At 39.8% G+C, this 15,836-nt stretch overlaps 1 protein-coding gene across 2 annotated transcripts in view; it reads right to left on the bottom strand.

Annotated features, from left to right (window-relative positions):
* MYO16 (myosin XVI) overlaps positions 1–15,836 on the bottom strand; it is a 345,270-nt gene that overhangs the window by 243,199 nt on the left and 86,235 nt on the right. For both annotated transcript variants that reach the window (XM_052705804.1, XM_052705803.1), the window contains exon 2: positions 9,264–9,527. In XM_052705804.1, coding sequence (XP_052561764.1) covers positions 9,264–9,489 — 226 coding nt within the window. In that variant the 5' untranslated portion in view covers positions 9,490–9,527. The remainder of the gene's footprint in view (positions 1–9,263; positions 9,528–15,836) is intronic.

Below are 15,836 nucleotides of genomic sequence, written 5' to 3'. Positions count from 1 at the left end.
TTTGAAATGGGCTGCTTTAATTACTTAACATCTGTTACCCAATAAGTAAAGGCATTGTTTCCCTGCATTATGACAAAAAGATTCCGTGTTACTGAATTCAGCACACATGGAGCTAAACAAAATTAAAAACCATGCAGAACATACAGAATTAGAAGCTTGCAGTGGTTTGAAATGTGTTTTTACCTTCTGTGCCTGTAAAAAGCTTCTTCATCAATGGCTGGACTGAGACAGCTGAATACTGCTTCATCTTTCTATACACTGAGCAGGTTAAATCACTGGCAGCACATCTGACTGTCAGCTGTCTCTTCCACAGTTACAGAAATATAAGTTCCCAATACAGAACACAGATATTACACTATCTTGTCCATATATTCATTGAAAGTATACATTTCATTCTTTCCAAGACCCCAGTTGGGAAAAATTGTGTGCACTTCATTATTTTCATATGCACTGAAGAGTCTCTGAACTCTCCACTAGTCACAGTCTAGTGTTTGAGTCTCTTCAGGATTGGGCATTAAATATTAAATTGTATAAATTATCATATATTCCTATTGTGCTATCTTCTAAAACAGATCCCAGTAACTCATTATTATTACAGAATGGATTGGGTTGGAAGGGACCTCAAATCCCATTCAGTTCCAATTCCCTGCCATGGGAAGAGCTGTCACCCAGGAGATCACTCTGCCCACTTTCCAACAGTCACTTTTAGATTATCCTAATTTACAAATTTATCCTCTGATTCAAAAGAAAATGACTATAAAATACCAAATAGATCTGTAGTGGCAAAACTCCTGATTACTATTGTCACCACATATATAGTGCACTAACTATATAATGAACTATTCACTACATATAGAGTGAACTCCACATGCTTTCCAAAGGGAAACAGAAAAATTGAAGTGAAGCTTAGAGTGATTATGGTAAATGATAACATAAAACTAAAATATATCAAATAATACTGGCACAATCCTTAAAAGTACTGTAAAACTTGAAAAATATATTTGTGTTTTAAATTTTAAAAGGACTGAACAGCTTATGGTAGGAAAATACACAGCATCTCACTTCTCTTCACAATTTTCTTATTCAGAAACTTTCTAATAACAGTTTGATTGATTTTACTTCCTACTAAAACACATTTTGGCTCCAGATTTCCATGTTTCATTTTGGGGCCTTTCTTTTGTCATGAACTCGTAGTGTGTACATGTAGTGTGCATGCTGAGCACACTACAAATGCTTGCCATTTTATGCTGCTTAGGTTTGGAATGGTAAATCCTGAGTTTATTGGTGAAAAGGAGAATGTTTCTTAAAGTGTAAGATCCTAAAGCACAGCAGAGAGCCACAAAAGGCTGCTCAGATTATGCAACCTAATAATCCTGATTCACCAGATCACAATTTTCTGTCTGGCCTTTATGCTTTTAGTGTACTATAACACAGTTATATATGTAGTGGAACACTTCACACATTTAATATTTCCCATAATAACACTTAAAATTTTACACATCTATTCAGAAGGCTGCAAATGAGACAAACAGTATACAAAAGAAATGCTAATATAAGTACCTTTGGGAGGAGAAGGGAATGAAAGAAGCTGATATTAAATATTAATCATAAGAAATAAGTCAGGAAGATGTGTAAAGGTTGAAGTCACAGTGGGTTACTTTAATTTGGGGTGGCATAGAAGTCTGACCAGAACTTTCAAACTACTTTCCTCCTTTTCAACTCACAATGGAGTTTATTTGCCTAATTTAAAGAAAAAGAAAAAAAAAAAAAGAAAAAAAAATCCTCTTGTTTAACAGTAACAACTCCATTTGAGAGATTTAACACATCCATTTTACGTCTCCTTCATAAAGTTCAGGGACAGCTATGCTATCGTGTTTTATTTGTGTGCTTGATTAATTTCATACATACTAAATATTCCCTCAACTTCTGCCTTTCAGAAAATCTGTTATATCAATGCAGCTCCTCTCTTTAGTGAACACAGTCTTGTGTCTACAGAAGATACCTCTGAACTACTGACACACAAATGCAACCCTCACACAAGGCTTTGGTGAATTTTTAAAGCAATGCACTGGCATGCTAAGAGCCTCACATCCTAACCAGTATGCCAGCATAGTCAGCAGATACATCTGAAAGCACTCTTCACCCAATGGAATCTTACATTTGCAAATCTGCCATTTCTTGCCTACATCCTGGCACTCTGTGTTCTCCTGAAAACTGCTGACAACTCTTAAATCTATTATTTAAGGAATTTAATACTAATATGTTTGCCAGATACACGTAGCTCAGCCCTTTATTTTTCCTGACTAATTTGTCTGTAACCAGACAAGCTGTTAGTACTAGAACAAGATAGACCAAAGCACAACAAGCCTATGGTAATAAGATAAAAATTAGAAGTCAGTGCAGGAAACAGCGCAAGGAAATAAAGGCATCCTTTACTTCAGCTAGGTTTTAACCTCTCTCTCTGTTCCAAATTATTTTCTAATCAGTTTTGTGGTGTTAGAATAAGAAGCGTCACCATCAGATCTTTGACACTATCTCCTGACTATCAAAAGCTAATGGTGAGCTCTTCTGCCACCTCAAATTAAAGACACATTCTTCTTTTGAACAGACTTTGCCATCTTTGGGCCCTTTTCATAACCAGAAATTACTAGGATGCCAATTAGACTCCAGTAGTGATGCACGTTACAGAGATAATGTTAAGCTCGCTAATGTTCATTGATGGATAGCCCTGCAGTTTGTTTAGATAACAGGAAGAGTCTGTGTCTTTGTACCAAGTAGATAAGGATGATATGCTGAACTCCTTCTATGGAACAGATGTGGGAAGCACCACCAAGTCCTCACATCAAGCAGATAAGGTTGTGAAAGCAAACATGGTGCTATGAAGACAAGGAGCTAACTGAGCATGCATGAAGACCAGGTTCAACTAGCAAACACAGTGAGGAAGTCTACTGACTTCCTCCAAAGATCCCAGAAGACCATTACCACAAAAAGACTGAACATCTGCAAGGAGGTGGGATTCTATGTTAGTGATTCTGGGGGAAGTATTAAGTATGTACTCACTGCCCAGAAAAACCTTTGCATACTTAACACAAGTAATGTATATAAGCTGAAGAGCTTTTGCACAAGGTAGGCACAATTGAGGTGAAAGGATCTTCTCATGCATCCAGCAGCAAGAAAAAAGAATGCCTGCTTTCTAACACTCCAAACTGGGTCTTATGAGAGTTTCATGATCGACCAATTTATGGTATCACTACCAGCTCCACTTGTACTCCCTTTTTTTTCCTTACTAACCCTTTTAATTGACGTAACCAAAATTTATCATTACACAGTGTCAATGAAAAATAACCATTAATATTGAAACTTCCCATTATATAGGCTAGCCCAATCCTCCCAAGTGTTATGACACTACAAAATCTTTTGAACAGCTAGCTGTTACCAGATAACAAGATATCCCACCAAGATAACAGCTGTTATCTTGTGAGTTGGGATCCCTGTACTAAGCAATTACTCTGCAGCAAAGCTGCTGGGACTAGGACCTAGCCCCTCCTTCTGAAGTGATCACTACAGCAGAATCATAGAATTTCTTGAGTTGGAAGGGACCCTTAAGGCCCTCTAGTCCAACTCCCCTGCAATGAACAGAGACACCTACAGCTCAGTCAGAGTGTTCAGAGCCTGATCCAGACAGAACTTGAGTGTGTCCAGGGATGGGGCATCCACTACCTCTCTGGGCAACCTGTGCTAATGCCTCAATGCCCTTTATTGTTAAAAACTTCTTCCTTATATGCGATTTAAATCTCCCTCACTTTAGTCTGAAACCATTTCCCCTTGTCCTATCACAACAGATCCTAAAGAGTCTGTTCTTTCTTTCCTACAGCTCCCCTTTAGATATTCAAAGACTGCTATCAGGTCTGGAGTATTGGTATATTCCGCTGCTGAAACCAGGCATCCCCTGATGAGAGAGTGGAGAGGAAGGTTGTCCCCAGCCACAGCGCCCTATGCTAAACGCAGAAGGTCACGCAGTTAGCCCTGCAGGGCTGGGAAGAAGTGGAGCAGGGCTGAGCCGGGCTCAGTCTCCAAATAAAGGACCGTCTTACATATGCAGCATCAGTGCAAATACCCACCTACTTCGGTATTGTGGCTACTTAGAACCACAAAGTGCCACAGAACCAGCATAATACCATGAAAAGGATTAAACGGGCCATAATTAAATTAGGGAATCCGCATTCCCCTTTTGAAATGCTGATTTTCACAGAAGTGCCTCTTTTGTTTAAAGACTGAGGCTCTCTGACCTTCTTTTTCTAACTTTCCATGCCCCACCAGCACATATCTGACACGTGTGCTTCACAACTTAAAGAGTTTTCATAGCAAAGATAAAGACATTAAGTGGACAACGATTCTGACAGTCCTATGATCTGGGTGACATGGCAGGAAAGACTGAGTTAGAGAATATAACAAAAGATGACAAAGTAAAGCCAGTGCTACAATTTCTCTGCTATGTGAGATTTAGGGTATGGGTATGTTTGGTGCCCAGCATCAGTTGCAATAAAAATTTTGACAAGATATGTTGCATTTCTCATGAATAACAAACTCAGTGACTTCCTAAGAGTGAAATTCCAATCAGACTCAGGTGTGAAATGAATCTTGATACTAGCCACATTACCTATTCATTTTTATATATATTCACTTTATTCAACTTACCTTTCCTACTCAACCAGACTCTTCCTCACCATTCCCAAATAGGTTAAAATCTATATAGTTCAGGTAATCCCAAAGAAATGTGCCCTTGATTTTCACTTGGGAAGCTGCTTCCAACCCTTTTTTATTGTTGCATTCTCATTTTCATATCAAATGATATTCTTCTCATACAACTTTTTAAAAATCACATTCTAGATCTGCTTTTATTTATACCTTTAGAACGAGTTTTCTTTCTCACTGAATTATTAACAGCTACATTCAAACTTGCTCTCAAAACTAGGTCTTAATCTTTTCCTTTTTAAATCACTGCAGCTCCTTGCTGGAGTTGCTCTCCCATGAGCTGCATGCAGTATACCCACATTTCTACTTAATCAATATATGTAAGACTTTTTTTTTTTTTTTTTTTTTTAAATAACCAGACCCCTAACCAAGTGAAACTGCTGTAGGATTCATCAACAAACAGCCTCAGAAGACAAGACAATTAAAGCAGACTTGGAACCTGCTTCACTTTAATGAATGGAGAAAATATGTAGTTGTAGCTGTCTTTAAGAGCCCAGATTTGCAAACAATTTCTAAGTAGATCTAAAAAATGAAGAAAATAGGCCTAGCTGCAATACTTTGTGGGTGAATCTATTCTTTCATAAATTTATTATCACATCCTCTCTTCCAAGGGTTAAGCTGGAATAAAACTGTATGAATCTGCCAATTTTCACTTTGAGATTTTCAGTGTCATTTCACAAAACTCCACACCTTGAAAGCCACAAAACTCCAGGATGCATAAGCAATTTCAACCAAAATTGCAAGAGCAGCACAAAAATATTTACATGACATCACAACACTGACTGTGTGTGTACATCCAGCAATTTAATTCAAAGCACTCAGGCTGCTCAGTTCTCTTTCCGAACACCAGTGTGCCCATCCATTCTACACAGCAGGTTCTGCCTCATTCACAGGCATTACACCTCAAAGGGAATTCACGTCTTCAAAGCCACAGCACTTCAAGCCCCAAAAATTAATTATCTGCAGGGCACAACCCAACACCTTCAGTGAACTAAATTGTATTTGTGAACCAAATTCTATTTGAGTATCTCGTAAGATGCCTTTGCACGCACTTGTTATTAAGTATTTCACTATAAACAAAATGTCTAGTTTGAAAGTTACATCTAGAAATTATTCAGACTACATTAAAATAACTGTATTCAAAACAAAAATGAACTTTTGAAGACATACCAAGTTCTCACCTTGGTTACTCCAAAATATACAATATTCAGAGAATCACAGAATGGCCAGGGTTGGAAGGGACCTCAAGGATCATGAATCTCCAACCCCCCTGCCACATGCAGGGCCACCAACCTCCCCATTTAATACTAGACCAGGCTGCCCAGGGCCCCATCCAACCTGGCCTTGAACACCTCCAGGGACGGGGCATCCACAACCTCTCTGGGCAGCCTGTTCCAGCAACTCACCACTCTCTCTGTAAAGAACTTCCCCCTGACATCCAACCTAAATCCCCCCCCCCCCCCCCCAACTTAAAACCATTTCCTCTTGTCCTGCTGTTATCTACCCTTTCAAAGAGTTGATTCCCCTCCTGTTTGTAGGCTCCCTTTAGGTACTGAAAGGCTGCAACGAGGTCACTTCGCAGCCTTCTTTGCTCCAGGTTGAACAAGCCCAGCTCCCTCAGCCTGTCTTCATAGGGAGGTGCTCCAGTCTCCTGACCATCTTCGTGTCTCTCCTCTGGACCCTCTTCAACAGCTCCCTGTCTTTTTTGTACTGGGGGCTCCACACTTGGACGCAGTATTCCAGATGGGGCCTCACAAGAGCACTCAATTCCATCATCAATGTCATTGATAAATATGTTAAAGTGCACTGGTCCCAAGACAAACCCCTGGGGGGCGCCGTTCGTTACTAGGCAGTTTGAATCCCACTTTTTCACAGGACAGGAGTTATCTTCATTTATTAGAAAGCAGTTTATTGCAAATCATGAAAATATTACTAACACTTCATATTAGGATACTTCGCTACTCATTTAGATTAATCTATACTTCAATAAATTCTTGTTCAATACCCAACTTTTCCAAAGAGAAAAATTTGGCTCCCTGTATTCAAAAACAGCCTATTTTAGAATGCCACTGATAGTTAACAAGCACACCATGCAGTAACAACCACATCCTGCAGACCAGACATGGATTTACAGAAGAAAGGAAAGCTAATGGCTGTTAGCACCTGGCTGCCACCTTTGCTTGCTTAAAGCAGTATTAGTACCTCCTGTAGGTCGTTGCACCAAAAAGCAGGTGACAGAAGAGAGATTGCAGCATTTGAAAAGCCAGGAAATGTGTTCTCATTCTCACCTGCAGCCTTATGTTGCAGTCATTTCAGCCTTACAACTCAGTGAAGGGGAGGGTTCAGATTTTCCCTTTTCACTCCAAATGCTCGGATACAGTTGATGTGAAACTCCAGTAAGGCAGAGAATGCTCCGTGCAAATATCAGGTTCCATCAGAATTAACTTACTGGTTACACACACATCACTGTTTTCTAATAGGTATAAGATGAATAATGAATACTGAATAAATGACTGAAATATGCATAAATACACCAAGAGGAACAGGTGGTGCCAAAAGCCCAGCTTCCCCAACCTTGTTGTTTCAGCAGGATTACTTCAGACTAAACGCAGCCTGGACTGAAAATGCATTATTGTTTGTAGTCACCATGTATGCTCCCAGAGCACATCTTTCAGTTCAGTTTTGTCTGCAAGGAATTTAGTTTCCATGCTCAATAAAGCAAGACAAAACACGCTACATGAATATGATATTTAGCACAGAAGCTTATGTCTAATTGAACTGAAATCCTAATGTAGATCTATTCACTAAAGTCATGGTGGGATGTTCCACTCAGCAACTGTAGTAGGAGAGCAGTTTCTGTGTCTATGAATTTCAGTTCTTTGCTTTTTTAATTGTTCTGTTTACTCAATTGATAAAAATTGTTAGTATGCCATTATTCACTTACAGGTGGTCGAGAATTCAGAACAGCTGCCTAAAAGCACTACAGACAAGCATTTGCAGATCAAGACAAGAAGCACACTAGTTCCAAAGTCCTACGGAAGGACCATAGGCATCAAAAGAGGACAGTGTTTCTACTTCTCCTGTAGTTACCTTTGGGCAATTTGAATTGCTTGCTTCTGGGGAGCTGTTACTTGTTTCAAGAACAGAATATCAACTTCTTTTTTTTTTTTTTCCCCCATCTTATTCTCTTCTGCCTAAAGTAATGCCCTTTTCTGCTCATGCTGTTCACTTTCAGCATTTGCTGAATACAGTGTTCTGATTCAGATGCAGCTCATGGCCAAGTATGTGCAACACAAAACACTGCTGATACTCTATCAGCACATCAATGAGAAAACTACATGTCAAAAACAGCCTGAGGTATCTGACTTCTACAGAATGCTAACAGTAGTATCCAGTATTCTGCTCGTTTTTTACAGACAGTTAAAAACTGAGAACAGAGAAAAGATCTTCACATATCAATGTTGTATTTTTACATAAGCGCAGAAGGAAAGGTTTTAAATTTTATTTGTAATAGTTATGAATGTTGTCCTGGGCACTCATTTTAAGAGAAGGGCTCTTTGGTCCATTGGCTCTATAGTTCTAAATGTATAGGACCACACCTCAATGATAAGCAATGGCTGTTATAGCAAATGCCCATTAAAATTAAGGTTTGGGAGTGAGTAACAAAATCTATATCTAGCCAAACAAATTAAGAAAATAGATAAATCATAGAAATCTGGCAATTCAGTTCCTTGATGGAACTTTTGTTCAGATGCTCCCCTGTCAGGGGTTTTTTTGTGCTAATTTCAAAAAGCTGCCGCAGAAGCTACTTGCAAAGGAGTTGCTAAAGCCATTGCACCACTTCTTTTCTTACATCCCTCCCACATAACAGTATGGGGATTCTTGGGGACTTCTAAAACTTGAGAGATCCTCACTGAAAGCTTTGGTTCGCTTTCAAGAAGAAAAATGTAAAATTCCTCAGCAAGCAGCTGCACCAGAGATTCAAACAGTGCAAGGAAACTGGAAACTGAACCCAAAACTGAGGCAATGTGTTTCAAAGGCAGACAAACAGCAGATCAGATCCAGAGAGCTGACCCACTGAGATTAGGACCACGATGGCTTTAGCCAGGCTTCTGTCACTAATACCAGAAATAATTATCGCAGATGTTTGCTAAAAAATGGAAAGGTAATGTTCAAAGTAACTTGGGTGAAATTCTGTGGCCCACGTAATAGTGGGCATAACATGCCACACATAATAGTGATAACAGTCTTAACTGATTTTGAAATTCATTAGTTTATATGCATTTTAACCTCAGAGACAATTTGTTTTATCTCCCGAGGTTCATTCCTTATTCATTGCAGTGGCAAGCTACAGCATACTGCACGTCTGTCTACATTACTCCTTTTATCACTTTACATTCATCAAGTAAAATTGTATTTGTCTTGAATAAAGGTAAACAGAACAGGCAGGCTTCTGCTATGAAACTTTTAGCTACTTAAAAAGAAAACAATTAACATATACTAAGTACCTTCCTTATCATCATGATGTGTAATAGCATCCTGTATCATATCGGCAAGGTTGAAACGAACTCGATGATTCTTTCCATGTTTCAGTTTTTTCACGTAACCCTCCCGCTTCTGGAAAGCCTTTTCTCGTTCATAATAAGCCTTTATTTGATCACACCGCATCCGCTTCACCAGCCGTTGCCGCTGGCCGAGAGGGAGGGACTCAAGCAAGCACTGGTCAATTTCCATCTCATGTGACCGAAAAACATTACATAGTTGGAAACAGCCTGCAAGATACAGAAAACAAACACATGCAATGGTGAGCATGTCGAGAAACTTCCACCAGATTTCTTTCTAACCACCTGTTATGTCAGTTTGTCAAATGGACTCCTCCCACTTTACAGCCTCATTTAACTTATCTTGCTTTGGGTTAGCAAATAGCTGTTATTCAGTGAGAAGAAAAATCATCCTATCTTAATTATAATGAGCACAGCAGCATGCAGTGAGTCTTCAGGCAACTACCTATTAAAAACATCAAAACCACTTTGGATTCCAAATTATGTGAATAATAGAGGGATTTTGGTGGTACAGTGATGGTATCCGGTAGCTTTTTTTTGTCACTGCAAAGAGCAATTCCAATTCCAAAATGAAGGTTCCAAAAAAGATTCCAAATGGAATCTTCTAACGAAATTGTAAGGTACTGGAACCTTCATCTAGAAACAGATTATAAATGTATATTAAATTCAGTAAATTGTAACATTCAAAGCATCACCTTTAAGTCAGACTATGCTCATCAAATACTAGGGGATCGTCAGATAACTGTACTGTCTGACTCCTTGGATGTGAATCCACATCTAATATATCAGTGAGGAAGTCATTAACACACCCTAAAACAGCTCAAAGAGGTGGCTGGAGGACACTCCACCATTTCTGATTCTAATGTTCTACATTATGTACATACTAAACTTTTCTTCAAATGGCAGGTAGGTGCCTAAATTTCTCATTTCTAAGAACTATGAGCAGCCCATATGAGAAAGGTTTTCCCCCCTAATTGATGGAAGAGCTCTTGAAGTGAACATTGGCTTTTGTCTGCCCATTTTGTTAAATATTTAGTTAAATCATCAACGGACTCCTACCTCACACTTGCACTAGCTCACAACCTGGTTGGTGCTGACTAAAGAACCATTTTATTTTCTCCTTGTTGCTTGACATAAACTTTACCTATATTCAAACTCTCTTCTGAAAGCAAAACTAATAATTTCTGGCAGGCTTTTCTAAGTCTCACATCATCGCAGCACACAAACACTTCAAAAATGCATATTTTCTTAAAAAACTGAGGGATAAAGGTGTGTTATTACACATCTTCTCTACTGAACAACTGAAACATAAGTGTTTTCTTTTTAAATCACTGATTTTGGATGTGCAATGCAAGATATCTATGTTCTTTAAGTTTTGTTTTGCTTTGAAGACATAGAGCTGTATATAATGTGTTATCACAGTGTTATGTGATAGTATCAAATCCCAGACAGAGCCCAAAGTTTCTTGCTGAGAAACTCCAAGACACAAGCAGCCATAGAAAATAATTTTACAGATCAATTTCAGTCAATTGATTTTTACAATAAGCTACTCTTTCCCTTCCTATAATTTCTGTTCTTTTCTTAGCACACTCTTCTAGCTACAAAGAAATGATTTGTCAAAATAAAAGACTGGAAACAAATACTGACTTGTATTAAGCCAAAATCCACTTTTTGTACATCAGAAGTCAAGAATTCCTTCTGTATAAGTTGAGCTAGAAAGTTTTGTTTTAAATGATATGTTTCATTTCTGAGCATGTCAGACACAACAAGGAATCAAAGGGTAACCCGTCAAGTTGCAGAAGATGAAACTTCATTCCCAGCTTCACCACATGAGAGGAAAGCATTCAATGAAGACCTGTACTCAGAGTGGTTCAGTCTGAGCCAATTTGTGACCGCATCTCCTTTCTATCACATTTAAGGGAAACTGAATCAGTGAACTACAAATCTTCTCATTCACAATTGTTCTACTTTGTATAAAATATTTCAGTACCCATGCGTTAAGCTCCCACAGTATTTTTGGCTAGTAAAACTCTATGTTTATCCCTTAATGGTTTGGGTATACTTCCTACCAGCCAAGCTTGCAGCCTCAGAAAGAAAACCAGCATGCTGTGTTAAGCCATGTTTGGCAACGCAAATTGAATGGCTGGGGAAAGTTAAGAGAAGGATCTTGTAAATGCCTTTCAGCTGCTCATTGCTACTTCATTGTGTTGGATTTAGGAGGCAAATTTTGGCAGCAGAGGGGCTGCAGGGTGTGACCTTGGTGAGTAGAGCCCAGTATCTACCCCATGTGAAAAGAACATCCCTCCAGGCACCAGGGTCAGTGCAGAAGGATGGCAGAGGTACTTTGAGTGTGGAGCAGCAGTTCCTTGCAGCCCATGGGCACCTCAGAGAGCAGTTCTCCATAGTACAGTCATGAATGAGGCCTGAAAGTGGTTCAGCCCATCGAGAGCCGGGGGCTGGAGTTGCAATCCTAGAGAGGGGCCTTGCAATGGGGCGGGAGGGCTGGAAGAGCTGCCCCCTGGGGGGATCCTTGTGGAGTAATGCCTTAAGGGTGGGCCACATGGTATGAAGCTGTCTTGGGGCAGTGCTGGGAGAGTTGAAGCCTGTGGGAAGCCCATAGGGATCCATTCAAGAAGGAAGGCACTGTGGGAGGGATCCATGTGGAGCAAGGGCAGAGAGTGGACGTAGACAGAAACAGTGTTATGGACTGATAGCAGCCTCCATTCCCCATTCCTCTACACTGCTTGGGGAGAGGAAGTAGAAAAGAGTGGAGAAAGTGTTTTTATTTTGCTTTTAGTTTCCCTCTGCTCTGATCTGTTAGGAATACACAGTAAATCATTATAACCACCCTGTGCTGTGTCTGCTCTGCCCATGCTGGTAACTGGTGAGTGATCTCCCTATCCTTATCTCAACCTTTGAGACCTTTTCCATTACATTTTCTCCCTCCATTTATGGAGTGGGAGTGAGAGAGAGAATATATGGTGGAATTTAGCTATCCATCAGAGTAAAACTACCATGTTCATGACCGCAACAGGAACTTGACTGCAGGAGTTTCCTCCTTCCACTCTGATGCATCATGAAGCAGCAGCTGACAATACAAAAGCATTAACCAAGAGATCACAATTCTGATATCCAACCTTTGCACTTTGGCTTGGTGACCATGCATGGTACTTCAGGTCTTAGCTGGAAAAAGGCAACCGACAGCACAGGAAACCAAGTGAGCCTAACACCCAGCCATACAAGAGATTTAGCTCTGTTCTTTTCCTTCCTTCTTTTTTTCCAAAAAGAAGCAGCAGTACTCATGGTTGGGCTCAAGGAAGCTACAGCTGAAATTGCTATGCCTGGAAAAAATCAAAAGTGTATTGCTGTTGTTACAGACCTAGCTGTTAGCTGATAGCAGGGTTAAACCAACTCTTTGCTTGCTTTTCCTCCCTTTAGCTTGTGTATAGCTTCTGCTTTTAAGAGGAACTGATTACTGCCTGCATCACAACTGAGACTGGTACAAGCACAACACCTTTCCTGCCATACTGCTCTGCTCCTCCAGTGCTGGAAATCAAACTAATTAGCTTAATGTCTCGGTCAAATAGAGTACAGAAATAAGATGAGCTCCTGTACCCAGCTTCCAGTTTCAGGAAGAATGGGGCTGTCTTAATGTCCTCTGCATCTCCACCAAGGTGACCTTCAGCCTGCGTGAGTGGCAGTCTATTTGCTCAATGAAAAGTTGGGTTGAACTGCTGGGCTGAGCCAGTACTGGCCTCACACAATAGCTTCCAGTGCACAACCACAATCAAACAGCTGAGGTAGATTGATAAGAGCATTTTCCATCCACCTGAGTGCTAGTCTCAACTAAGTGATGAGCTGTAGATGGGTTTCTTTCTCTCTCCTCATCAGACCAGCAAGTGACTTGGATATAACAGTGGCAGGGCAGCAGTCCTGGTAGGTAAAGCCTGGATTAAACAACACAGTTGCAGACAAGGCAAACTTTCTGAATTCATTATTTGAACACCCACCTGTACATCATGCAATGTCCAGTGCCCATTTTATAACTAGTTAAATCTCTACCCTGATTCTGGTGGCCAAATGAGCATGGGGAGCTTCTCGCAGCACAACAGGCACAGATTCCTGGCTACACCAAGAGCTGAATTCAAAATCAGGAGAGTTATGGACATGCTTCTGGAGGAAGCCATAGTGCCACTTAAAGCACGGTGTTAATAACCAACATTGGATCATGCAATCGTGACCTTTCCAGAAGTTCTGAAAACATCCATCAATAGCTTCTGTGAGTTTCCTGGATTACATGTTCCAGTGTTGCACTACCCTCTATCAAAAATGTAATTTTTGTGGGATTTTTTGTTTGTTTGTTTGTTTTTAATCAGGGCCATTGCAACTTGTTAACACTGTCAGTAACAAGAAGAGCAGTCATTTCTGTTTTCTTGGTAGCCACCTGCTGCCCTCACTCCAGTCTGTCAAAGATCATCTCACACTTGGGTGAGACTTATGACATATTGCAAGTGCAGCTTCACTAGCCCCCAGTAGAAAGGGAAAATTATTTCCCTCAATCTGCTAGTTTCCATCTATTTAACATACCCCAGCATGTGGTTTGCCTTATTTGCAACCCAAGTGCAGGACTGGCTCCCAGTCAACTCTATTTGCTATAACCCTTGCATCCTCTTCAGCAGAGCTGCAACTCAAATCAGTTGGCTCCCAGCCCACACCAATTCACAGGGTTATTCTGCCCTTGGGTATCAAAATACGTACTTCCCTTGTTGAATGGCTCAAAGTTTGTTGTTCCAATAATCAGGATTAAGCTCTATCATTCAAATTATGCCAACCACTCTGCCCTAATTTAACAGTGCCAGTAGAAGCAATGGCTTCAGTTGTATAAAAGGCCTCTAGGAAAAAATAACCGCTAAAATCCACAATTTTACTAGGCAGATATAAACTGCTTACGGACTGACAACTTGCCTTGTTTGTAGGCGAGAAGCTATTAGGGCTTCCTAAAGGCACCATGTGCAGCATGTCTGTCCATCCTCTTCTCTTCCATATACAAGAAAAGCAGTACAAGCTAATAGACTAAACTCACACAAGAAGCTCATATGGGACCCGTTCAAGTTGGACAAGATTTTTGTAAAGCATAATCTCAAACAGAGCTCTTTCTGAATGCTAGTGAGGACGTGGTGTGGTAATGTGAGGAAAAGGTTGCAGGTAAAGAGAAAGAGTTTATATCACTATATGACAGTACATTTGAAGATTATTTCATTATTTCTTGTGTTTCCTCTTGCCTCGGTGTATGGCAAATTACAGTTGTGTAGAGTGATTTGATAAGGTCACTGTGACCGTCATGGCAGACTGCACTGAATAACTCATTAACAACGTCTCCATCGAAACTCTGAAAAAGCTTATTGGGGTCTGATCTATTTACTGGGATGCTCTGGACCAAAACAACTAGAAAAAAACATGAATGTTGACTTATATCTGGTTTTAAAGCCTGCATCTTACATACGATCACACAATGTAAAAGCTTTTATGAAAAACTGAATTATGAAAAACAGAAATCCATTATTGTATCATAATGGTTGTTAGCTAGCACATGACAAAGGAAGCCTGTAAAGAATAGAAAATAAAATCTATATAAAGGATGCTTGCTAGTGTAGAGGCGCTTTGCTGATTCCACCTTGAACCATTACAAAGAGAAGAATTATGGCTAAAAAACAGCCCATTGATAAAAAATTGTAGCAATTTACTCACAATTGGCAAGAGTGCCTATTTCATGACACCACAAATCACAAGTTTGATCCTGCCTGTACAAACAATAGATTTCTGAGTAAAGAGGAATTGTTTGCTCTGAATTGTTACTGGTTCTTACTGTGAAAGTGAGAGAAGGAACATTTTTGGCATCACAAACACCAGCCCATGAGCAACATGAAGAGCTTGGAGAGGATGATGGGATATAAACAAAAAAGAACAATCTGATCGCTATAGGCATTTTCTTCTGTCTCTCCGAGGTGACCTGAGCCCAAGTAACTACATGGCACATAGGAACGCCTGCCATATCTCTTTCCAGAATCCATGATGATGCCTCTTCCCTTTTTATTTCCTGCTTTTATGGCTTTTTCTTATTTTATTTTAGTCATTCACTCTGGCATCTAAATTGTTAATCCACCACCCTAAAAAATTGAAAGACTATGGTCGTTAAAGAAAGAAACACTGCAGAAGGGTTAAAACTACCTCAAAAAAATGGCAACGTGAGATTCCAAGAATGTACCTACTCAAGACTCAAACAATATTCTTCAAGCATGCTGATATCATTGAGAGAAAAAGGGAAATAAAACCCTTCAAAACACACTGTGTTCTGTCTGGGTTCCTGTTGTAATCACAATTAAACAACTGCATTCCCATTTTGATACCTGAAGTAGTCCTGCTTTTCAGAAAGATAAAGTACATGAAAATTTTATCAACTTCAGTAAATTGTTCAAAGAAATAAACATTCATCAAAAAGGAAAAAAAGACAAATTTTGA

Source organism: Tympanuchus pallidicinctus, unplaced genomic scaffold (assembly GCF_026119805.1).
Source record: "Tympanuchus pallidicinctus isolate F22 unplaced genomic scaffold, pur_lepc_1.0 scaffold6, whole genome shotgun sequence".
Lineage (NCBI taxonomy): Eukaryota > Metazoa > Chordata > Aves > Galliformes > Phasianidae > Tympanuchus > Tympanuchus pallidicinctus.
This window is presented reverse-complemented; position numbering and strand designations above follow the sequence as displayed.